This window comes from Astyanax mexicanus, chromosome 15 (genome assembly GCF_023375975.1).
Source record: "Astyanax mexicanus isolate ESR-SI-001 chromosome 15, AstMex3_surface, whole genome shotgun sequence".
NCBI lineage: Eukaryota > Metazoa > Chordata > Actinopteri > Characiformes > Acestrorhamphidae > Astyanax > Astyanax mexicanus.
In genome coordinates, this window is record NC_064422.1 from 22,070,034 (window position 1) to 22,096,082 (window position 26,049).

A 26,049-nucleotide genomic window follows, 5' to 3' on the forward strand; every position below is an offset into this window, starting at 1 on the left:
TAAATGTCTTTAAAGCAGAGAAAGCTCTAGAATATGTAGAACAGTGTTAATATTCAGTAGAATATGTAAGAACAGGGTTCACAGTAAGGCCACATGTCCTGACGTTTATAATTAAAATCTTTATGAAACGTAAAGTTACATTCTTTTACATAAAAGGACACCAATCTTTAGAAGAGCTCTTAATAGAAAAATAAAAGCGTAGGATTTTTTTTAAAGAGTGGAGAAAATGTAAATATACAACAGAATTGACATGCCAATACATGATTATAATAATAATAACAATAATAATAATAATAATAACCAAATCTGTTATATTATTTTAAATATTAGGTGATAACTGATCATTTTTGTCATATGTATATGTATTTGCATAATTTTTTCTTACAACAGTAAATGTAATGTGAAGTAACATGTTTAGGTTGTAAAATCACCTTGTTAACTAATAAAAAACAAAATACAGAAAAAAAATATTATTTGTGATTAAAAGTAATTTCCACAAATGTTGTTCTAAGAAACTATAGGGTGGGCTTGGGTTCATATTGGCAAATGTGTCCCCCCCCAATATCAAACCTGCTCCTACGCCCTTGAATAGAGAAAAAACTTATTAAATGACACAAGGTGTGTGTGAACTTTTGATTGGTACTGTAAATATAGAGAATGTTTTATTTATTGAGTTTTAAGGTCCACATAAAAAAGCTGAGGGGGCAATTTGTTGCCAGTAGATGGTGATGTTTTACTGCTTAGCAAATTCAATGTGTACTGTAAAATAAATAAATACATGTAAGTCTTAATAAAAAAAAATGTCCATGCTATGCAATAACTATGTAACCTTTTTTGCAGTTTTTTCACTTTTTAAAGATAAAAAATCTGTGTGATAAAAAGTAACATGGCATATCTGAAAAAAAGAAACAACAGTACAAGACAATACCTTGTTAGTCAAACAATGGGGAAATTTAAGACCATTTTTGAGCTGTCAATATGATATTAAATTAGTGTACATAATCTGTTCTTCATGGTGCTTGTTCTGCTTGTCACTGTTCCCTTTGGCGATGCTAATTATTGGGGCGAGACTACATTTGTGAAATGTTGCGTGGGTGACAATGTTGTTAGTGAAGGAGGCATTTAAGTACACACTGAAATTGAAATAAAGCCAGGGATAGGTCAGAAACAAAGCAGAGACATGGATAATTTAGATATATGCAACCTTACAAACAAAGGAAGAAATTCAAGCTGGATGATCTGGCAGTGTAAGCATCAGACATCCTATTTCAAGGTTATTGTCAGATTTTAGAATGAAAGTTTTTAGAATGGTTAGCTGCCTACAAGGCTTGGAGCTATAGTGCACATTAGATGGGATAACATTTAACCATGACTAACAGCTTTAAACATAAATTCTACCCAGAATTCAGCTCAGTATTGAAGACACAGGCCATTGACAGGCATTAACATATTGATTTGTCTTCACCTTCAGGTCAAGATACTGTATTTGGACAGAACCATTTTCTGAAATTTTGCAGTTTTACTTTCCTCAAACTGTGCTAGGTTTTTAGGTACCATATGTTTCGCACTAGAAGGTGCAATTAAATTCCTTTCATTTTTTTTTTTTTTAAACTCATTAGTGCCTTAGTGCCTTATGTACGAAGTTTACCAGTCAGGTTGTAAGGAGCAGTAAAGCCACTCCACTGACGTAAAGTGTTATACAAGAGTTTTACTTTAGTTCTCCAGCACCAAGACTGGAGCAGTATTAGCATTAGCTGCTAACTGTGCAGTTTGAGCTCTTTTTAATGGTGAGTTTAATCAGCCTGCCTCCTGCTAACCCCGGCTAGCACTGCTGGAGTAATATCAGCATTAGCCGCTAACCACAGCTTTCGCCACTTAACTGTGTGTTTACCGTGTTTAAAAAAAAGCTTTCGCTAATATAAAAAAAAACGCTAGCTAATATCGCCCTGTCTTACCGGAACATTCAGGGTTCCTAAGTTTAGCTCTGTCAGCAGCTAGCCTTAGTGGAAATCTGGAAAGCTAAGCTTACTGTAAATAAACAAAAACACTTTACTCACCCAAATAAACAATTTTCAGGAGAGAAATCTGTGTGCTCATTTGACTAAAAATAAAAGTTTTTTTTAAGAATTGCAGTTTTGTTTACTTAGCTTTACGTCTCACCACCCAGCGGCAAGACCTGCTGAATTAGAACAAAAACATGGCGACATCCACATTATGCTCTTTATAATCTGGTGCGCCTTGTGTATGAAAATAGACTAGAAAATAGACATTTATTGATTGTTTCCCTTATAATCCGGTGCACCTTTTAGTGTGAAAAATACAGCATCTCCAACATGTTTATGTGGTTTGTAAAACTATATGACTATTATTACAAAAATGACTGCTACACTACATAGCAAAAACATTTGGAAGCCTGACTGTGAGTGTCAAAAACCACACAAAACCACCCTCACACAGATTAAGAAGAGTGTAATGATTTAGCCATGTATTTAGCTATGAGATGTTAATTGCAGGGTACAGCATGCATTGCTTAGCTACATTAGCCTTGTATTTCCAAAACACAAAACTTACAATGTTAACTCAAGGCACCTGATATCCCAGTGCTCAGCCAGCTCAAGCTGGTTAGACTGGTTGATTACTCTAGTCCATTATGAAGCAGTCTGATGCATTTTATAACATTATTACATATTTTTTATGCCATTTCACAGGAATGTTTTTTTTTTACCCATTATAGAAAACCCATGTAATTATTTCTCTTCATGTTCTTCTAGGGGCTCCATGGGCTCTTGGCCACCACAGGGTTTAGCTGGCTGCATTTGTGAACCACCAGTGTGACCAACTTCAACTGGTCAACCTGCTCTGCCAAACTAGTGCAACAGTAATATCTCAGCTTGGTCAAGGCAGTCATGTTGGTAGATCATGCAAACTTTACGTTATTTTTTAATAAGGCGCGCCAGATTATAAGGCGCTTTAACAAAGAACATCTATTCTCTGGCAGAAGCTACTCTTGTGCTGAATTACTCAAGAGGGATGTTGATGTTTGTTTCAGATGTATACGTTCAGTATATCACACTCTGCAGTTCTTTTAAACAGCACCTCTTAACATTATCTGCACTGTAAGATAACATTCTGCACTTCAAACGTGTCTGCTGTCAATCAGGCTTTTAGTGGATTTGAGATGAGCTGGTTGGACTGGTTGAGCGCTGTATGTATGAATAAAGACAATCAATCTAAAAATAGAAAATATTGCACGCCACCTGAAGCATGAAGTTGACTAACCACATTCCAGTAATCACTGTGTTATTATCTGGTTGGATTTCACATTTGCAGCAACCATGTAATCAAATATTTTCATCATGACAGCATTTCTTGGAATCTTTCAGAGTGAGCGTGAAGTCTTTTAGTACTGTAGGCAGACTGATTCCTACAGAAACTAAGTGTGAACATGAAAAGAAAAGAAAAGTGATTTAATGTTCTGCTTTGCACACCTTTCATGCTAGCGGGAGTTTCATGGTTCAGTTGACACTAAAAAGTGAAAAAGACTGTAGTGCATTTTACAGTACATACATTAATTATCTGTTTTTATCAGCTTTATGCTGATCATTTTAACATTAGCCTTTCCTTATTGAAAAAAGTAGCAGAAGTTTCTGTAATTTGACATAAAAATTTACATCACTTTAGCAGTGCTGAAATAGACTGAAAAAAATATTTGTTGGCTTAACTTAACTAAATAAAATTATCATTTTGCTTTGACTTAGTTGTAGAGATATACTATTTATCAATTAATGCAACTTAGCTTACTAAATTACGTTGACTCAGCATAAAACAAAATAACATAATAAAGTTTATTCATCCAAAATAATTTTGTTCACACGTTATCATGTTAACTTACTCCAGTGTTTTTTTTAGGTATTCTGGGTTTAAGGAATTTAGTTTTGACAATATTGGTGTAATCACAAAAACAATTAAAACAATACAACATTCTTCAGATTTAAAAAAAACTGACAGTACTGACAGCATGATTCTGCAGTAACACAAGAGTGAACACTGTAGCACCAAGCATACCTGTCAAGTCTCCCGTTTTGGCCGGGAAACTACCGTATTTTACTCCTCTTTCCCGCCGTCCTCCCGTATTAGTATTTTCCCGTAAATTTCCCGTATTATACTAAATAAAAAAATATATAGGCCACAGGCGACAATGCACTGACCGCTGTGTGTCTCTTAACCAATCGTGGTGCCGGTTCAAGTAGAAAGTCCCGCCTTTCAGGAGAAACAGCCAATCAGCTAGCTGGTTTTGCGGAGCGCAGTTTAGTGTGCGGGAAGCCCCGCCCCTCCCCTCGCTGTGAGTTCAGGCAGCTAGTCGGAGCAGCTGTCGTTAAAACTAATCTGGATATACGGAGATTTTTCTAAAAGAAAGGTAACCATGTAAACTGTGATGAGATTGTTTCTGATAGCTGGTTAAAAAGACTCTTCTCTGAATCAAAACACAAATTAAACCCACGGTGTGTTTAATAAAATACAGCTTGTGACTCAGTTAGCTTAACTTTAGAATTAGCTAGATAGATATTCAGGGTTTGAGAAAAATCTACATATATATATATATATAATGCCCTGCCCTGATGTGCCTGATCAGCCAATAACTATCATTTCCTAACTCTATTAGTTCAGGGCTAGTTTTAGGGTTTGTTAGAATTTGTTTAAATCTCAAGTATTGTGGTAATGTATTATAATGTAATGTAATGTAATGTATTATTTAGAAGGGGTAGAAGAGATGGTTGATCTGGAGAGAGAGAAAATGTGAAGAGGGCTGAAATTAACTGAACTGATCAGGAGTGGACTGAATGATAGAAAGAAGTATTAATGAAAGATTATTAATTGTGTAGGCCCCTTAGGACTATTATTTACTTATGGAATATATCTGATCCATGTCATATTTGTAAATTTGTGCACCCTTCAATTTCAATTTTAAATCTATTAAATAAATAATAAAAAATATATATATATATATATATTTTTTTTTTTTCCCTCGTTTGGGCTGTTGGGGCGGCGGAAAAAATCCCTTATTTTTAAGTCCAAAACTTGACAGGTATGGCACCAAGCCAACATACAATCACTCTTAGCAACACAGAATAAAGCTGTATGAACCAACACTGATAAAGAAAGCTTTGGTGAATACATAAAGTAAAATACAAAAAAATAACTTGATAATATTAGTACATCTATCTAAAACACAAAATATTTTTTAGAGTGTAGAACTGTTAAATACTGTTTTACGGCGCAAATAAACTACAAGAAAATATTTGACTAAATGTAAAATTTAATAGACACTTTTCTCTGTCTATACCAATAGTTTTTTCCTTTGTTTTGAGCTTTTTCCAAACATTTCTTCATGTGTTTGAAGCAGTTTAGTCTCCAAACATCTGTCAATAGGATATAGGGCTATATATGAAACATATTTTGTCTACTTTCATTATGATTGTGAGTGCTCAAAGCACCATTCCTACAATTAAAGTACTTGCTTACGTAGCCTTGAATCTCCTGAAAATAGCTTCTGGCATGTATAAGCATCTTCTATAATTATTTTGTAATTGGTAGGTGTATTAATGTGCATTAAACCATAAGTAAATGGGCTAGAGTTGTAAGAGATATACAGTATTTACAGCATTTGTTACTGACTGATGTTCATTACAGGGAGCTTTTAAATCTATGCTAGTTATTCATTCCTTTATTCATACACTTCAGCTAATATTCAATTGAACTGTACAGTTCAAAATACTGTTATGATGAATGCGAGTAATTGTGATTAAATGTGATTACATATTAAATAAAAAGCATACAAAAACAAAACTTAATTTGCCAAAAAATACAAATGGATTTCATAAGGCCCTACACATGTCATTATAAAGGGTGTTTCAAAAGTTACCATTAGACATTAGTCAGTTCATACAGGTGGTTTTAATGTTACGGCTGATTGACATGTCCATCACAATACTGATGGGTGTATAATAGATGTAGGATGTTCTGTTTCGTTTTTTTGTTGAGAATAGCTATTCAAAAAGCAGACACTAAGTTATTGACTTAGCAGTCACAACTGAACAATAACTGAAAGGACAACTTGCTTATAGGTCACAAATAGTTTCTCAGAAATTGCAGGTAGAGCAGATAATGAATGTAGTCGAGCTAGTCGTGTTTTATTTATTTAAACTCATGCATACAGATCATATCACTAGGTAGATCTGAGCACATCGTTCATAAACACGCATAAGGTTAACACAGGACATATTAAACACGTAGAGGGCAGACAGGGATGATCTAGAGAAGTCCGAGTGTCTCCACTTGACAGACCCATGAGCCAAATGTTCTGACTAATATCAGTTTCAATGTTGAAAAATATAACATCAATAAAAATGTTCATGTGATCCCGCTACTAACTTTAGTTGAGCTTAAAGACATTTGGATTTTTGGAGCAGAAAGTTCAGCGATGCTGGCATTCCAGCAGTTTCCAGTTCAGGAATTTTTAACATCATGGAAAGGTGTTAACACCTCCCAATAACTGTATTTTTGTACATTTTTGTGTACCCTACCTATTTGTGAACTGATAATCGTATATATTATTACATTATATTATTACATAACATACTATATTTCATCTTCTACACTAATGTGAACAGAACAGTTCTTAAAAATAAAACTTATGGTCGCCAAAAAGCATACTGTTAGTCCTGACGTTGTCTGTTTGCCTGCCACAGACTCTAGTTCACTAACCAAAGACTCCACTTCCCAGAATCCACCTGCACCCATTCTCCCGGACATGCTGGATCTCATGACGCTTCATCGTTTTTTTTATTTTGATATTGCCATTTCCTGTTTTTGCCTGTATAAATATCTCCTGTTTTTTCTTATTCAGTGCCCGGTATTAAATCTGTTTTTCATTGCTCTTCTACCCTGCGTTTCTTCTTATTTTTGACCACTCTTTTGCTTAGTCCTTTGTTGAATGTTAGCCTTCTAGTTGCCAACTTAATTTTGTATTTTTGACTACCCTTTTTCCTTGCCTTTTTACTCACTTATCGGAAATCCTGTGTATTACCTCCTTGCCTGCTCATTCTAGTACATTGCTTGTCTCTGATGCCCTTTTGTTGCTTTTTCTTGCCCTGCTTTGGTTAGTGAACTTGAGTCCATGGCAGGCAGACATGTGTTTTTAAATACACAGCATCTGTGTATGCATGTTATGTATGTTCAGTGCATTTCTTTTAATATTTGCAAATCAAAACATGCTTAAGAGGTTTATTCAAAGGAAGTAGTACAGGAGAAAATAAACATGCAAATGTTTACTGATTGATACATTTAAAATTTTAAACAGGTTCTTTTGATTAAGGTTGTTGCTTGTCGTTAGATAACTATTATAGAAATTACAGCAAAGCCCTCTTAAACCCAGTGTATGTTTCAGATGAGCAGATCAGAAGCCCATGGTGATGGCAGCCGTGTCATGGAACTCCAAAGCACGGCGTCTTCTTACTTGAATGCTGTCATCACTGCAGGACTAAGTAACAAAAGCAAATATTACAGTTAATTTGATATTCATTGTCATTCCACACTGATTTAGTTTTAAAATAACTGTATGGATCCACTGAGCAGCACAAAGAAAACACCTTAAAGGGGCCCTAAACCCATTGCTTTTTGCTGAGTCCACCTTCAGCTCACATTTGAAAAAGGCTAAAAGGGGCACTGGGTGATGTATGGGTTTAGAGGCAGGGCAGGAGAAAGAGCTGATTGGCTGAGCTGCAGCAGCAGTGTGCCTCTAATAGCAGTGAGATCCAGATGATTGGATGTCAGCAGGGGGCGGGATTACTGATTGACTGATCTGCATATTGTGATGTGTCTGTGTATTAAAGTACGCTGACACATCATTCTCGCTTATAGCACAACTGAACCTGAGAGGGCGCTGCAGAGGCTGTAATTACCACAATAAAAGTGTTTTTATAGGTTAGAAAATGTTTATAAAAAATTTAAGCAGGACTGGTATGTTGTATTACTTCAGAAGAACACATTTCAGCTATTAATGAAAACTATATGAAAACTATACTATATTTAGGGTGTAGTGTCTCTTTAAACTCACAATGTAGAACTAGTGTAGTATAGGACATCAGCTTACCTGGGCGCATTCGCCTCCATTTATCAGGCACAGGTGAACCTTGCAGTGCAGGTAGACCTTGTCAGATACACCAGTGAAGGTGAACATCCTGAAGGAGAAGTAGCTGGCTGTCGAGGCGCCGTTCGTAATCACTTCCACTGTGCCATCATCAGGGTTAGGACATCTGAGCAGTGAAAGAAGAATGAACTTTGTTAATCTAATCATTTATTTTAATTATGATTGTGTATGTACAATACTGCCAACTATCCTATTAAATTCACCACTGGCTGACTGGTAGTTGATTTCCAGTTACATAATGTTGCCTTTGGGGGGGAGTAGGACAATTATACATGCAACTATACATTTTTACCACAGCCCCTGACTGACTACCAGTGGGCAAGCAGACTAGCATGTAATACCCTTTAACTGTGTAATATGACAATAGTAATAAAAGTTGGAACTCAACCAGTAACACAATACAGGAAGATGATAAATCTTGCATCTAACATCCATGGTTATACATGGGGCCCATTTCCTTTCCCCTACAAACCAAGTTGCACCAATCTACAATCAATATTACCCTGCAGGAGTGTTCAGCCAACACAAAACATGCCAAAAGCAAGGCATGTAATAGACTGCAAAGTCACAAAAGTGACATCTGTCCATGAGCTGAATTTCAAAATGACGTAGGTCATGCCCCAAGACAATGACCCTAAGAACACAAGTCTTTTCACCAAAAATACATTAATTTAATGCAGTAGAAATGTTGTGGAAGGACCCAATGCACGCAGTTCATGGGAAGAAACACACCAACATTACAGGGTTATGTAAAATTCCTACAAAGTCCTCCAGAAATGCCCAAAATGCTGTTATTACTGGACAAGGAGGTCACACCGGATACTGAAAGTAAAGGTTCACATATGTTTGCTACTCACAGATATGTAATATTAATTATATTAATATAAATTATTTTGCTAAATTTATGAATACATTATCAAATCTAATTATTTTGTCTTTTGGAGTTTGTTCTCCTTATCTACATTTACAATTTAAGTAAAAATCTGCTATTTTAGGTCAAGTTTCTCTAGAAAAAGAGTTTTAGGTAAGTGTCATTAACATTTTCTTACATTTAATTCTCAAACCGTATTTATGTATCTCGGTTGATAATATGGGAAGTGTTAACAAAAAGGTAGAAACAGCCCTGCTTTGTCCAGCCTTGCTGGACAGTCCTAGTAGACACCCTAATTTGATTGCACTGTGTTAGTGTTTTGATCATACAGTGCTAATATGCATTAACATTTGTTTTCCATTTGGATTATTGTATATTTTAAATTTGGACACAAGAATCACATTAACTTGACTGTTGATTTTTGGGCTTATTCTAAGTTCAAATGATTTAAAATAAGATTAATGCGACTAGTTGATTCATTGTTGCTAAAATAAGTCAATTATTCTTATCTAGTATAAAATGTTTGTTAAAAAAAAATTCTTATCAGAGAAAAAAAATAAGATTTCTTTTTATTGAAATAATAAATTATATAATAAATAATTGAAAGTTGAAAGTGCACCAGAGCTTAAAATAAAATGAACAGAATTCAGTAGATTTTCTCATATCCACCATCCTTACTCATTTATGATCAGATCCCAGCGAATGTGGTTGCTGCTGTCGTTATCCGGAGTGGCCCAGCATTCATCCAGCACAGTGGCGATCTGACTGTCGTCGACTTTGTCCACCACCACGGCAACAAAGATCTGCTGGTTCACGTCAAGAGTAACTTCTCCATGATAAGGTTCAACGAAGGAAGCATTGGGGAAGGGGAGCATGTAGATCTCGTATGTACCAGCTGTATCCAAGTCCTTGCTGACCACACTGTGGAGAAAAACAAAGAACAAAACATTCCAACACTTAGTAAGCATTAGAAGATTTATTTAATGAATATGTAGATGTTTAGAGTGTAACAAAAACATATAGAGATGTAGTGCTAGAAATAGTATCACCTTTTCTGAGCCTTGAAATCCATGGGCATGTCAAGGGTCTGGATGAGTGGGTATGCACAAGAGAAAGCAATGTTCACCCATCTCTGACGACTGATCACAGTCTTTGACTCCTCACCATAGATCATCTGAATGACGTTCTCGTAGACGAAGTGTGTTTTATTGCTCTAAAAAACAAAAAAAATTAGATATTTTTGCATACATTATACTGAAATCATATTGGTTGTATATATTTATATATACATATAAATATACATATGTATATTAAAACCACTTATAGATGAGGGAAACTTTGGCGATCCTTTTACATTCCATAAATTTCCTTCGGGATTAATAAAATATCTATCTATTTATCTATCTACATGGCGCACCTCACTGGCTTGTATAGATAGATTATTTAGATGTCAAGTAGCTTTAAAAATGCTAAGAAATAAATCATATCAATTACATACTTAATACTGTATGCATAAATATCCAGAGTTTACACACCTTAAGATTTGTGCCACAGACGTTCTGATCATTGTCAAAATGGAACACCACCATGTCATCCTGGATCTTCCCTCTGCACCTGTGATCTCGGAGGTGGAGGTACTCAGCAGGAAATCCAGCTTCAAAGAGCTGACAGCGGGACAGAGAGAGTGTCCCCTTACTGCTTTCACATACCTCAGTAGCATCTGAGAAAAATTGAGCAAAAAATGTCTGCTAAAAATATTTAAATTTATACAGTACTTGCATTCTATTTTGGTCTAGACCATATTTTGTGGTCCACTTGTTGAAATCAAATTTTAGTGTTAGTGTGGCCGGTGCAAAAGATGCACCTGCACTCTCCGTCACTTTATGTGTCCACCAGCATCTAATAAACCCTATGTCCATTACAATGGGCATCCCGTATTTCCTTTTAAAATGTTGTGTTGCACATAACACTAATTGAGACTAACTGTTGTCTATTAGAATAAAGCATTTACCAGCTTACACGAACAAGGTTGCAAGCCAACGAAACAGTAGCTTATTCCCACCGACTTTACTAGAAACTGGCAGCTCAGGCATTAGAGCCTGGCAGCACTCTAAAGCCAATGAGGCAAAGTAATAGTTCATTTTTGCTTATTTTATGTGATTTAGACAGTAGGAATGGTTTGTGACATAAAAAGGTCAATATTAAATATAAAAGATTAAACACATGCTTCCAATACAAAGGACATTAAAATTGTTTTTAATTTTTTTAGTTTAAGTATAAAAAAAAATAGTTTAGTCTAATTTAGTCTAATTTTAATTAGCGCTGAACTTCAAATGTATCCGCCCTGCACTGCATCCAGCCAATCAGGGAACAGCAGGCACACATACAGCCTCACACACAATACACACACAGAACAGCCGCCTTTTAACCACAGAAGAGAGGCTAAAATTAGGGGAATATGGTTTATAAAACTATAGAATAGAGTGAGGTTTACTAAAACATAAAATTAAATCTTGAACTTATGATTGCCTACTTTTGTTGCTTCATTTGAGTAAAAAAACGTCACGGAAACGCCCACACGCTGCGAGCCGAGAGATCCATGCGGTAACAAAAAAATGCCCGTGGACCTGTACCAGAGTATTAGATTCTTCTTTTGTGTCCATCATAGGCAGAAAACAGCATTTTTATATTTTTCCATCACGCGTCCTATTCATTTCAATAGAGAGAGCCGCCGCATGCCGCGGTGCATGCTGGGTTGTGTTGCGTTGAACACAGCCCCGCCCTCCGGCAAAAAAGTTTAGCAGTCGCTGCGTTCCAGAGTTGCCAGGTTTTGCGGTTTACGAAGTTGCTCTACGAAGTTTACGAGGTTGGAGAGAGAGAGAGGCTCCCTGGGATATAAAACTGTTATAAAAAGAACTAATAAAACACAAATGTTACAATATTAATAATATTACTATTAAATTCCATTTAAACAAAATACTAAGTTGTACACTCATCGTTGTTTTGACATTTGCTTTAAACGTGTGACAGACACATATATATATTTTGGGCTAATTTAAACTTCTGAAGGGCGGGTTTTAGATTGACTTTGGGCTGGACATTTTTGTTGGACCTGGCAACCCTGCTACGTTTGCGTACAAGCCTAGAACAGGAGCATTTTAACCACAGAAGAGAAGCGTTTTGGGCGTTTTGTATTTTATATCTCAGGCTCGTGATCGCAACGCTAATTAGCAATGTTTGTCACTTGACTCCACTGTGTGGAGGGAACGCATAACTTCACCCTTGTGGAAATATTTTTTTTGTTAGCCAGTCATGCCTTTCTTAAAACCAGCCGTGATGATCACAGACGGTTTCAGGAGAAGCGAGAGACTGAGTACTTTTTTTGTAAAGCACAGGGGCTAAAGTTGCTGAGTACAGGGAGCCCAACATCAAACGCTATTGCTCAACTAAACATCTTTCTCCTTCAGTGTGAAAGTTTGGAGCCTACAAATGGAGTTAATTGACCTGTAGTGCAGTTCTGAAAAGCCGGGTTCAGGGAGGTGGAGAGTGGAAAAGCAGACAAGCGTGGACATTTTTTTGAGAGAATTGCCCCACCTTCCCTGAGCTTTTCTGGATCTTCAAGCAGACCATGCGCCTTAATGGAAGCACCTCTCTCTCTGTGAAAACATCTTATTTACCATGAACATTAAAATAAGTCAAAGTCCAGGTCCAAACTTTCTGATGAGCATATTTAAGCCACGCTGTTGCTGCCGGTGTTCTGTCGAATTGTGCTACCCATCGATACATGCTTCCCAAAGGTACTGCGCATGCGCTGACCTACACAATTTAATTATTTATCGTGTTTTTATTTATAATTAATCTGGGGGGTATGTGCATACCAGGTCTTTGGTAGCAAGAATTAGGAGAAAGTAAGATAAGTCAGTTTTCTGAAGAACTGTTCATGTTCTGAACTGTTTTGAATAAATATTGAGAATATTCAATTAGTTGTAATATTTCTATAAATATTTGAAATCCTTTTATTGTGGAATACTTGATACGGCCCAGCCTCACCCAGACTCTACCTCCAGCGGCCCTCAGGTAAGATGAGTTTGAGACCCCTAGACTAGACCATTAATAGAGACTGGCACTTAAACAAAGTGTACCAAAATGTTCTATGATGTGGATGATGCTGCTTGAACCCAAATAACTGCTATTTGCAATGCAATTAGACTTTTAAGTGCATACAATGTTTGTCGGGGTATCAGTTCTATTTCTAGTTCTGTTTCATAGAAAAATTATTGGTTGTGTTATGACCATTTACACATATTGGGCATCATTCATGCAATGCAAGCAAAACAAATTTGCGCATTCAATTATATCTGTGTCAAAAAACATAAAACATTTTTTTCATTGTGTGAAAAATGCCTCTGTTTTGGGAACTGCATTTGGCTAAACCTGTGAACGAAATACATACCAAAAGTGTCTGGGTTGAGTCGTGGATTGTCTTTTGAACACACACAGCCATAAACTCCTGTTCTTTCATCACACACTTCTCTCTCAGTACAGTTCAGATCGTCACAAGATCCTGGAGACAGAAAGATACGGTGTGGAAATTCTGAATCAAATTCGATATAGCATGCGGTTCAATATAATTCGATTCAGTTTTAATACAGTTTGATCCGTAAGATAAGATATGGGTTGTGTTAACAGTAGTAGCATTTAATTTAATACTAGAATTTGTGTGTTAATACACACAAATTCACTGCTGATCTGAAATGATTTAGTTTGTTGTGGATACATTCAAATTTCCGGATCACCCTTCAATGCATATACATTTAGATTCACTACTGATGTACTACAATTTGGTTTAGTGCCAATACCATTCAATGTTAGTTTATACACTGTACTTATGTGAAATTATTCAGTTTACGTCTAAACCAAAGTGATTTAGTTCAGTGTAGTTCAGGGTCATAGCTTGTCCTTGTTTGTGGGTGCTCAAGTTCCTGCAAACTAGAACTCTGATCCTACAATCACCTCCAGTTCTGATACAGTTAATTTTTTGCACTCCGGATTTTGTCAGTGGTCTTCCTGACATTACACCACTAAGTCTTGAGGATTTCTAATGCTATTTTCTAAGCATTACATAAAAAGCTTTAATGTTTGATAAGGAACACAACTGAAAAGCATAATTGTTATAGAAAATATATATATTAAAAAAACTGAAATCTGCTTATGTCAAAATATAAATAAAATCATAAATTTGGCTCTTTCCTGAACTTCATTTTAAAATCAATATTTTCCTGAATACAAATCAAACGGTTTATAGCCTAAACATGCAGAATTTAGGTTGATTCCTGTTACTGGTCTGGAATTATTAAGGGTAGTAGAGAGAAAACAGGCAGCTTTTCCAAGTGTCCTGTAGGACATTTTAAAGCCCTCAAATTTTCAGAATGTAAATAATCCGGTCCGCACTTAAAATCTCACGCGATGAAACTCGGCTGCGCTCCGGTCCGTACCTATTCGCGGGAGATTTTAGATGCAGAATTAGCGCACCTGACGCTTCGACAAGTGATTAAACAGGTTTAATTCAGTGGTTCGGCTTTCAAAGGTCTGATAAACTTCAGACTTCAGCTTGCTCCAAATTGTTCTGGAGAGTGGAGCCGAGTAGCAACGGTAATACATCTAATCTGTTTCCCACCTCAAGCAGTTTCACTACACGCAATGTCTTCCTTATTCTGGCTAAAACACTTTTGTAGTTTATGTTGTATCTAAGTTATTTATAGTTGATATAGATTTGTTTATTTGATGGGGATATCATGTCCCTTTTTGTATATAAAGGCTTCTTGTATTGCTTATCCTGGTTGAAGGACTTTTGTTTTGATTTTTAAGTATGTTTACAAAATAATAAGAAGCTCTACCTCTGTTGTAATGTAAAGTTATTTATATTGGTAAATAAATTATAGGTTTATGTTTGACAGGGATGTCATGTTTTTATTTTGCTACATGCAAATAAAAGACCATTTTTTATTTCTAAAGTATTATACAGTTTTTGTGAGAGGAGGCTTTAAAGACTTAAATCAAAATGTCAGAGTAGTGTACAGATTTTCATTGCAGGAATTCTTAGCAGTTTTTCTGAGGCCTTCAAAGTATTTATATCGATATCCAAATTATATTGTATCGACCGAATTTAAGGAATATATTGTGATATAATTTTTGGCCATATCGTCCAGCACTATTGGCAACAAATAGATTCGATTCAGGCTTGACTCCCCATATTACCCAAAGCCAAAACATTAATTAACTTACCATAGGATTTACCATCAACACGAAAAGCCCAGAGACCAGGTGTTCTGACATTAGAACCTGTAGACAGGTCAGAGCTACTGGCTTCATTAATGGTGAAAAGATGAATCCCATCTGCTGTCCAATAGCCTGTCTGAAAAGAACCATTAAACACCACTGATTTAGCCACCATGCTGTCTTAAAATCTAATAAATGTTAAAACATGCTTGAATGTTTTTTTTCTTACCATCCACTCTTGTTCAGTAAAATCAACATGTTTGTAGTTCATCAGAATGACCGATACGTCATCGCCAGAGAGCAGCACGACTTGGAAGGTTGCCCCCTTAAACATGAAAATGGTCTTATTAGCATGCTGTGACTTCTAATACTATGGAGAAGTAACAGAATTTTATGTTGAACTAACAAAATTAAACAAACAGCAACGCATACATTCTTAAAAAAAATTACAATAAATAACTGTTGAACAGTAAATTATTTGTCTTTTATATTTCCAGTTTGGAAAATACAGACAGATTGGCCCATAAGCACTGTCTTATTTATAGGCACCAGTTAGACCACTGTGTCAGTCTACAGCTGTAGAATTACATTACATGAAAACACAGTTTTGAGTAAATGAATCTCTTCTTGGACAAAGAAATCAACATGGTCACACAGATATGAAGTGAAGCAACTATGTAACTGCCTGCTTATTATGATAAGAAAGTAATGAACCATGCAGTGAGGGAGTTGTAACCTACATATAGAAGTAGACAGACCAATCATCCTGTACAATATGTAATCAAATTCAGCAGATCAAAGTCATAAGTTTGGAAACTCCTTCTCATTCAATGTTTTTCTTTTTTTTTTACATTTTAAATGAATTCTAAAGTCATCCAGACTATGAAGGAACACATAAGAAATCATGTAGAAATTAAAAGTGTTAATTTTAAACCAAAATTGCATTTAAGTGGCTCTTATCTGAGCTGCTGTCAACTGAGTCTGGTAACTCTGATGAACTTATCCTGAGGAAACTCTTCGTCTTTCTTTTCAAATGTAACCAACCTACCAATAACCAACATAACAACTGAACAAAGCATTTTGTTACTACTGAGAACAGACGCTTACCCCTTCATTACTGGCAAATGACACATTCTCCCAGGTGATGACATAGAAATAGTTAGCGGAGAAGTAGATCTCAGGGAACAGTTTGCCAATTTGTTCTGATGCTTGTTGCAGAAAAGGACCATCGCTGACCACCTTGAAGGAATGTCCTCCACTTGTGACGTCAGTCATCAGTGGTGCGATGACACTTGCATCAGAATACACATCAGTGACGTTGGAAAGGGGAGAGAAACTCAGGTAACCATTCACGCTAACCTGAAACCAAAGTTATTTGAACATTTTATGTGCGCTTAAAAAATTGAGCTTTAAAGGGTATGTTTGAGTAAAAAAAGGAAAAAACACTTTTGAATTCATAAAGAAACATGTTCAGAAAAGTGATGTGTGTGCGAACAACAACACTGAAGATTACATACTTGAATATAAAATAGTCAGTGTAAAGCTTGTATAATAGTGTAAATTTGCTGTGCCCTCCAAATAACTTAACACACATCGTTTAATGTCTAAACCTGGCAACAAATGTACACCATAAAGTGAAAATGGCCAATTGTGCCCATTTAGCAATATATATATTTGTGCTCAACAGGTTCTGTAATAGTGCATGGGCCCCAATGATTGCCTTTACGAAACTTAACGAAAGCAGACTCTTCTGATTCTAATAATTTAGTATATATAAGTGTTTTTGCACTCTATTGGCATTTTGATAATGTTATCTTACTTCTTTAGACATGAAATACTATGCCTGCAGAAGGAATTTTTCATTTGAATTTTGTCTTATTCTGAACCACTTTTGAGGACTTCATCACATGATTCACAACTAATACAATATCTAATGTTTCATGTTACAATGCAGCAGAAACTAATGCAGCAGTGGTTAATAGCCATTAAACCAAATGAAAATAGTGGTGCTGTGATTCTGGGAATGACTCTTACATAAACTGTGTCGTATAAGGATCCAAAGTATTTAAACACCCCAGGAAGTGTCAGCTTGGTGAAATTTGCACCAGCAAAATTCAATTCGTCTCCCAGCAAGCTTGAATTAAAATAATCAACTTTGATGGGAGCTGTAGGAAAAAAAGGGACAATTACTCTCTCTGTAAATATGTGGTAGCTATATACTTCATTAACAACTTGGTATACTGTATATCACTACTACTTAAAAAGATATCTAAAATTCATATTCTTACACTTGAACTTGCCCCAAATGAAACATATATAATGCTACATAAAGTACTTTCTTCATTTATGCTGCGCTTCTCTTAGTAAAAGTACATCTAAGCTTAAAATCTGCTTTACAATTAATACATTGCCTTTCTTTTGTTCACAGATTAGCTAGATTAGCCACCTTGTTTACTGTGTGAGAAGTTTAAATTCATTTCACCTTTACAAAAACAATGTTACTTACATTTACAAAGTAAGTAACATCTCACTGTACAAAGTGTAGAACTTTGTGTTGTAATTGAATTACTACAAACCCTGTTCTGACCTGCAGATTTTTGTGGATTGACCGTGTATAACAGGGTTATTTAATTAGAGTTCAGTACTATCCAGTTAGGCCAAGGTCTGGACTGTCATCATTTTTAACTTGTGTTATGATTCAGTGCTTAATCTTGTATACTGAAGAAGCCTATAGTTCTGTCAGTGTTTTATGTCATCAACAACTGAAAGAGAAACAAATTACAAATACTATTCAGTATATTTTAACAATATTTATTGTTTTAAATAGGCCTGTCACAATAATTATATTATCGACCTCTCATACAATAAATGGAAACACCCTCAATAATTTAACTTATCGAGTCTATTAATGTGAATCTGTATGTCAACTTTGTTTCAAAATGCTATATTAATTCTATATTTATGGTTTTTATTATATTAGATTAAGGCCTACCTGTCATGATAATTACATGATTGACAAATCTTACAATATATGGTGAAATGTTGGCCAGAATAATTTGGCTAGAATATCAGCTTAGTTTAAAAACAGCAGTTTAATTTTATTTACTATTATTGCTGTTAGTATGTTTTATAAATGTAGTATTTTAATTTATTTTTCTGGTGCGCACCATCTGAATTAGCCTCTCACTGTGTACTTCGCCTGTGTGGCCCTGCGCTCCCGAATCTGCACAGATCTGATTGGCAAAGAGGAGCGTGAATCACGCGTGATTGGTCTGTGAGTTGGTCTTTACGTATACCGTAAAGACAAGAAAAGTTCCGCCGCTATAAATAAACACTGTCAGAAATAAATCCTTCTTAGTAGTTTATCGGTTTGGGTTCGCATTGGACAATGGCTGTTAGTGACTTCTGATGTATAAGATCCTGTAGACATCTGCTGGGTCTGGTCTAGACAAAATACTTCATGGTCCAGACTGAGAGGATTATTTTTGCACTGATTGCCTTGTCCTCTAACTGGCTAGGTGCTGAGAGTGTGGGAGAAGTTAGTGTTGTGATCACTGAGTGGTGGGGGGGACCTGTAGCCTGTGATGGACTGGATGTCTTGCCACAAGAACCTGTGGTCTTTTGAGTTACTGATTAGTCTATGCCTATTTATGCAAGGGTAGTGTGGGTTCTAAATGTGCTGCATGGCATTTTTGCTACTGGCTGTCATTTCCTTTAGGATCAATATACCTCTTTATATATTTGTCTACCTGAATATCTCATGTGAGTAAAACAAATGAACTTTATTAATAGTGTATTGTTCAGTGTCAGACTCTCTGTCCCCAAAATTAACATAACAGATCTAGCATCAATATAATTAATGCATGCAAACTGTCAGAAAACTTACCCTGCTGTGTGTGTTCCACTGTGCCTAAATTTAGAGAAAGTGAAATTTTATATTAGACATATGTATTCAAACTTAATACAAATTATTGGTAACAAAATGTTAAAAAATATGTAAAATATATATGAAAATATTTTTAACCATTTAAATACTGTTAACTGCAAGTATTTTGTATCAAGGTTATAAATAAAAAACTTGATTTAAAAGAAAAAAGCAGACCATCACAAACATAACACTGTTTACACAGTTTACATCTCAATCACTGAATTCTGTTAAATTTAAGAAACAAAAAATGCTGAAATCCTTCTTTAAATAAATGACATTAGCCACTTATACCATCTTATACCAACTTATACTGCTGTAATGCTCAGTGCATTTACTTACTCAGGATGAGCAGGGCAGCCACACACACTGTGAGAGGATACCCCATCCTGAGAGAAACACCTACAACACAGAAAAGTGTAAAAAAAAAAATAAGACAGTCGGCCTGGTAACAGGACAAAGTGGGAGTTTAAGGTTGGATTCAGAGGTTTCCGATTTGCTAAAGCCCTATCTGGACAGGATTAGTTTCTCAGTGGGTTCTGGGGTCATTTTCTCTTTTATAAGGGGTTCTCTGTGATTTTATTCCCGTCTGGAACGACCATGTATGTGTTTTTTCTCAGAGGTCCTCTGAGACATTTACAGGCTGAGTTACCTACTGTTTTTCGCTGAACTCAGCGGTGGTCCGGTAAGTTTAGTCCTGTCCAGATTGACATTTCTGAGTTTCGTCACCTCGTGTTTAATAAAATAGCTATTTGTCCACTGCCACGCACCGTAATTACACTTTGGGCACACATTTCCACGGGGATCCATGTAAACACAACAGCGAGTGGAATTGCTACTAAACACAATGTCACATGACCGAGAAAGCCAAAAAACTCACTGGTTCTCCTGTTTTTTCAATTGCATTCCGGATGCAAGAGTTTTATCAGTAGAAGTACAAGTGTGAAATATTTTTCACAGATGTCAAGGCATTTATATGAGTTGAATTAAACCAGTTAGATATAAGCCATGTGTAGTAAGTAGATCTATTAATCTATCTATCGATCTATCTATCTATCTGTCCATCAATCATCCGTCCATTTGTCTGTCTTTAAAAATATTCTCAAAGTAATTGTTTTTTCTACCATCAAAACAAATGTAATTATAGAAATTAAATATTTTATTATTTGCATACGTAATTTGTTGCATCTGTATATTTAGCAAAGATACTACTTTAATGGAACAGCCATCATTTCTTACCACAAAATTAAGCATCAGCAAGCTTGATGCATTTAGCATGCTTCATATATATTTTAAATCAAACACTGTGTAAAAAGGATTTATATGAGGCTGTGAGATTAAGGATGCATTAATTCATGTATAATTTATATAATATCTCTGACATTGATCTTACTATGATTCTACAGATACTACATTTTCTACAAATAGGAATTTTCTTGTCAATGTTAACTGGAGTTATTTATTATTATAATAACTATAATAAAATGTGTAATTTCTATATATTAATGTAATACGTCCCAGTGCCACATAGGATGGAGAATTCAATGACATCTTGATATTTGATACAATATCCTGATATGCAAATCAAATTTTGAATGAATCTTTGAACGAAAGAATCAAAGTCTTACCAGATCACAAGCCCCTGCTGCTGAGTCTGAGCTGCTCTGTGCACTGTCCACCAATGAAGAAGATAGTCATCGGTTGTCTTTTTATGATTGACTGTCTATGTACTGTATATGGTGAGAAAAGGCACAGCTGAAATATGCTACCACGACAACAAGACAAACCTGCTTCACCAGGGAGAAAATACTTTCTGTTTTGATGAAGCACATGGTACACTCTTTTCTTCAGCTTGATAATAGGTCTGCCTCTCCTCATATGACATCAATTGACGTATGACTCGTTTCCTTGTTGCTTTGATCAAACCTTTTAAATACTGAATGCTTTTACCGGGGAACAATGAGTGACAGCACAGCATACAACATGGACAAAGTAGTGCTGGGCAGTATGGCCAAAAATGCATATCATGGTATTTTACAAGATTCTGATGGTTTCACTGTATATCACAGTATTTTTATTATTATTTATTTATTTATTGCGTGACTTGGGCTTTAATATAGGTTTGTGAGTTACTGTACTGTTAGGATTACATATAATATAAAACACCAAGGCTTTAAATTAACGCTTTAATAATTATTGGGTTTACTTTCTCCCACAAAATTACACAATATATGAAGAAATCAGACTTTATAAGCAGAAAAACAGTTAAGGAATAGATGAGACATTTTACCAAAACAATGGGTAAACCACAGTAATATAAAATAGACTGGTTTGTCACAGTCACTGTGTCCTGTCTTTCATTACTTTACTCTCCTTTTGTCCCACCAGGTGTGAGTTCCAATAGCCATTCAAAGCCAGGAGAGAGGAGCAGCCATATGTAATAAAAATGGCGGTTTAATTAAGTCAGATGACATTATGTCTGTAGTAAAATGCACAAATAAATGCAACAGTAATGTAAAATGGGATGAACACTTTTTAGATCAAGTTTTAGGACAGTTGGATACATATTCCGCAATCTTTACTTATAAAAATAAATAAATAAAGAATATGCAGATGATGTGCCATATTATATTGTACGCAATAATATCGCTAACATTTTTGAATATTATATCTGTGCAGTATCATTTATTTTACTTATCCTGTATATATGGAGATATGTAGAGTAAATTATTAGTATTATGACATTCTGGATCAGCGATTTCTGTTACAAATCTGATAAAATTGTTGTATTTTTTAGTTTCTCAGTTTGGGTTGTGCCATATCATATCATATGCAATACTACAATTAAATCATTTTTTTGTCGAGTAGTATTCTCTAAATTATATTTTTAATTCAGCGTTTTGTCATATCGTCAAGAGTATTGTTATCGCACAAATACCATAAAATATTGTTATATATTTTTAGGACCGCATCACCCAACCCTAAAATGCAGTTATTTAGAACCCCCACTTGACTTTTAAATTAATTTTTTATTATTATTTTTATTTTCTGATTGGTCTAGTAGTTTCACTACCATGACTTTTCTTAGGTTAGAACTACCTCACCCCTATATTACTTTTATAATTGTAATAGAGTATAATTGGTCTCATCATATTTCATTGTGATATTAATGCCTGAAGGTGAAGAAACAATTCAGTTGCTTGGAAAAGGATGAGCTGTAGTTCTTGTCTAGAATGCTGATGTACCTGTTTTCATGTGTCATCTGAAACAAAGCTATTTAAAACAGAACTTAAACCTAAAACAAAAGCAACAGCTACAGAGTGTACTGCTCTCTGAAATGAAACCTGTCACAGTTTAGCCCGTGTCTGTCTCGTTGTGTCTCCCTCTCCTGGTCTATTGTGCTCCTGCCCCTCTGTTTTCCTGTCATGTGTCCCAGCCATGTGCTATTGTTGTGTTTTTGTCCTTGTCTCCGCCCTAGCCCTGCCCTAGCCATTAGTGCTGTAACCTCTTGTCTCATTTGTAACCCCGCCCCCTTGTTAGCTCCCACAGGTGTCCCTTATGTTTGCCTGTATATAATACCCCATGTGCTCCTTGTTCTGTGTCGTGCTTTGTTTGATCTAGTCCTGTTTCTCTGTCAGAATCTTGTTTAGTTGTGTTTTTGCGCCTTTGAGCCTTTTTGTCTGCAGTGTTCTGGTTTGTTTTCTTTAGTTTATTTATTTGTTTGATTATTTTGTTTGTTTGTTTAAGTCTTTTTCTCATATCCTCATAGTTCATAGTGTTTTGTTTTAGTTACCTTTTCTTTATACTATTTCATAGGGTTTTGCTCTTTTGTTTATTTTCTTGTTTAAATGGAAAATAAAACTAACTTGCATTTGCATCCGGCCTCCTCCTCTTCGTTACAAAACCAGAGATTTCCCAGAAAACATACCAATACAATAAAGCACTCTGATTATATAATCTGATTGTTCTTCATTCTGTGATCATTGTGAACTATTTTTGGGGGGTTTTGAACAATTTTGCTGAAATGAAAAATAAAATAAAATAAACAATTTAGTTAAAATGCGGGCTTATTTAGTTTCAATATTTGTATGAAATTAATGACTCATTTCCTTTAAATTGTCTCAGGATTAGGTTAATATTTTTAATGTAAATAGGCTTATGCGTTTAGTATTTAACACTTTACAATAGGTCACAATCAACAGGTTAAATTATAAACACAATTAAATGGTTAAATAATCTCTTACCTAATTATTATAACTAGATATTAGAAAAAGAAATCAATATAAAGATTTAATATGCTTCTGGGATTTCCATTAGACCTGATGTCAGACGAAGCCCAAATTTCTTAAAAAAAAAAAAAAAATATATATATATATATATATATATATATATATATATATATATATATATATATATATATATATAAATACTATAAATACTCCTTTGATCACCTGGTTGGATCAGATGTCAGGGATTAAACCAGCTTGTTTTAGTTTCTTTGTTCAGTGGCTCAGATTGCACAATGGGAATGTATGAGTAAGGTTGGGCTGTAAACATTCATCACATACCAGAACAAGATCATTGTATGGATTTGTTTTTATTATCTCTAAAATCATAGGTACAATATTTTGTACTGTATAACATGGGACACCCCTACTCTACATGGAGTTCAGATTGCAGATCCTCCTTATGGACATAAGGGGGGGGGGGGGGAACATGGACTTTCTATGATGGGGGGGGGGGGGAAATTATGTAATTAACTATGAGAATGTATTGGTGACTAACATATTAGTGCCATCTACAGGCAAACATACTATTTGTTCTAGTTTTTAATGTGCTTTCCGCACTTCATTTTAAAGCTTAGTTTTCAAGCCATTTATTCAGCTTGCCAAGACACATGGCTATATTGTACCAGAGTGCTGTTGAATGTGTTTATAAATGAGCAGACTGTTGTTTTGCAGGGAGGGTAACATTCATATATCCACAATGCTGATTTTTAATTATTATTATTTATTATTATTATTATTATTATTATTATTATTAATAATAAAAAGCAGCTGCAGCTTTCTGAACAACTTTATAGCGTTAGTATTTGTAGCCTTCACTATTAAAATGTCAAACTTATATTTTATATATAATATATCTAGTGTATAACTACTATAGACAATAGACCCCTGTACACTAAATCAACAACCAAAAGTATTAGAACAACTGCTTGTTCATTGTTTGTATTTGAATCAAGGCTTTTTATTAGATTTTGAAGCACTGTTGTGAGGATTTTAATAGATTATGTGACAAAATTGGTAGTAAGCTTGAGATGTTGGATGATCACTATCTCACCTCTTCATCCTCAACTTCCTTACATCCTTAACTCTCTTAAAATTACTGGATGGAGCATCACCATCCTTCCAGATGGCATAGTTCCACACATTTAGCCCACTCCTAATTACAGTGCCAGTAGGTGCATGTTTTTTTTGTTTGTTTTTTTTGCCCCAGGGAGTCCTATTTATTGGCAGTACTTGTCTATAGCATTTACACTTGTGTCAGTAACAGAAGCAACTTACAGCAACAAACATTAGTTCATGTACTGTATCTACCCATAATTTCAGTACTGTAACAATTTGATTTTAAAGCATATTACCCACTCACTCCTGTAGATGGCACCAAAAGGCCATCAGATTCTATCTCTCAAGTAATTTTACAGGCACATTTATTTGTGTTTATGAAAAAGAAATTAAGCCTGTGCTTTGTAAATCTACAGTAACACACTGTATACAGATTCTACAGTAGGAATGTGTTCATTATGCAGTGGCAATGCTGTAACTATAGAATTGTGGCAAGTTGTGTGCAAACAAACTAACATGACAATTTTAACAACCTAGAAGACTTATTTTCAGGTTAACTATGGAAACGCAGTCCCAACTGCTTATAGACAAAACTTAAAAAAAAGTCATCCTGAGTTTGGTCAAATAAATAAATAAAAAAAGAAAGAAAGCTAAGTATTCTGTTTTATTTAGCTAAGGCATTTTATGAACATATATATATTCAAAAACGTTTTTGGTTTTTGAATATATATATACATACATATATATATATATATATATATATATATATATATATGTATATATATATATATATATATACATATATATATATATGTATATATATATATATATATATATATATATATATATGTATATATATATATATATATATATATATATATATATATATATATATTGTATTTTTGTATTAATTGTATTTTCTGTTTTTCATTTGATGATCCAAATAAAAATGGGAAAATTAAAAAACGCATTTGCAGCCGAACTTGATTTTGATTTTTAAACTTGACCCATTTGTGTGCCCCGGAAGTTACTGAAACTGTAGCTCGCAGGTTTTGGATGGAGTTGAGAGGGGAAAGTTTTTATTTATCTTGTTCTGAGAAACATGAGTGAGGAACTAAACCCGTTGCAGTAAAAGAAGACGATATGACAACACAAAAAAATCACCGCATTCACGCCATGTGCACTCCTGCAGAAGCTGAAAATGCAACAGAAACTAGTTTTACAGCTAAATAAACAGTATTTAACCAGGTCTATTTAACCAGTGCTATTAAATAAGCAAAATCAAATAATCATCATATCACAGCACTAAATTATTAAAGATTCATATTTCAAGTGATATTACTGTATCATTTTGAACTAATTGGATACCAAAAAAGTGCTATAAAACCAAAAAAATCAAAATTACATTAAATCAGACAAT

The 26,049-nt window shown here is 34.9% G+C and overlaps 1 protein-coding gene and 1 long non-coding RNA gene across 3 annotated transcripts; both read right to left on the minus strand.

Annotated features, from left to right (window-relative positions):
* Nucleotides 1-3,831: 3,831 nt before the first annotated feature.
* On the minus strand, nucleotides 3,832-5,863 carry LOC125781300 (uncharacterized). The gene is made up of 2 exons (XR_007424524.1): nucleotides 5,105-5,863; nucleotides 3,832-4,065 (listed from the first exon to the last, which is right to left on the minus strand). It is a non-coding gene; the product is annotated as an uncharacterized LOC125781300 (long non-coding RNA).
* Nucleotides 5,864-7,270: 1,407 nt separating this feature from the next.
* LOC103025516 (alpha-tectorin) lies at nucleotides 7,271-21,075 on the minus strand. Of its 2 annotated transcripts, XM_007255138.4 has the most exons (13): nucleotides 20,913-21,075; nucleotides 19,627-19,686; nucleotides 19,246-19,269; nucleotides 17,394-17,524; nucleotides 16,467-16,718; nucleotides 15,589-15,684; nucleotides 15,366-15,495; nucleotides 13,534-13,644; nucleotides 10,616-10,800; nucleotides 10,130-10,293; nucleotides 9,759-10,001; nucleotides 8,153-8,315; nucleotides 7,271-7,540 (listed from the first exon to the last, which is right to left on the minus strand). In XM_007255138.4, exons 2-13 carry the CDS (start codon nucleotides 19,670-19,672, stop codon nucleotides 7,457-7,459), a joined length of 1,629 nt encoding a protein of 542 aa, XP_007255200.2. In that variant the 5' UTR covers nucleotides 19,673-19,686; nucleotides 20,913-21,075; the 3' UTR covers nucleotides 7,271-7,456. The 2 variants fall into 2 exon arrangements, with proteins under 2 accessions (XP_007255200.2, XP_049320994.1); XM_049465037.1 differs by lacking the exons at nucleotides 17,394-17,524; nucleotides 20,913-21,075 and having other exon boundaries at nucleotides 19,627-19,687.
* Nucleotides 21,076-26,049: the final 4,974 nt, after the last annotated feature.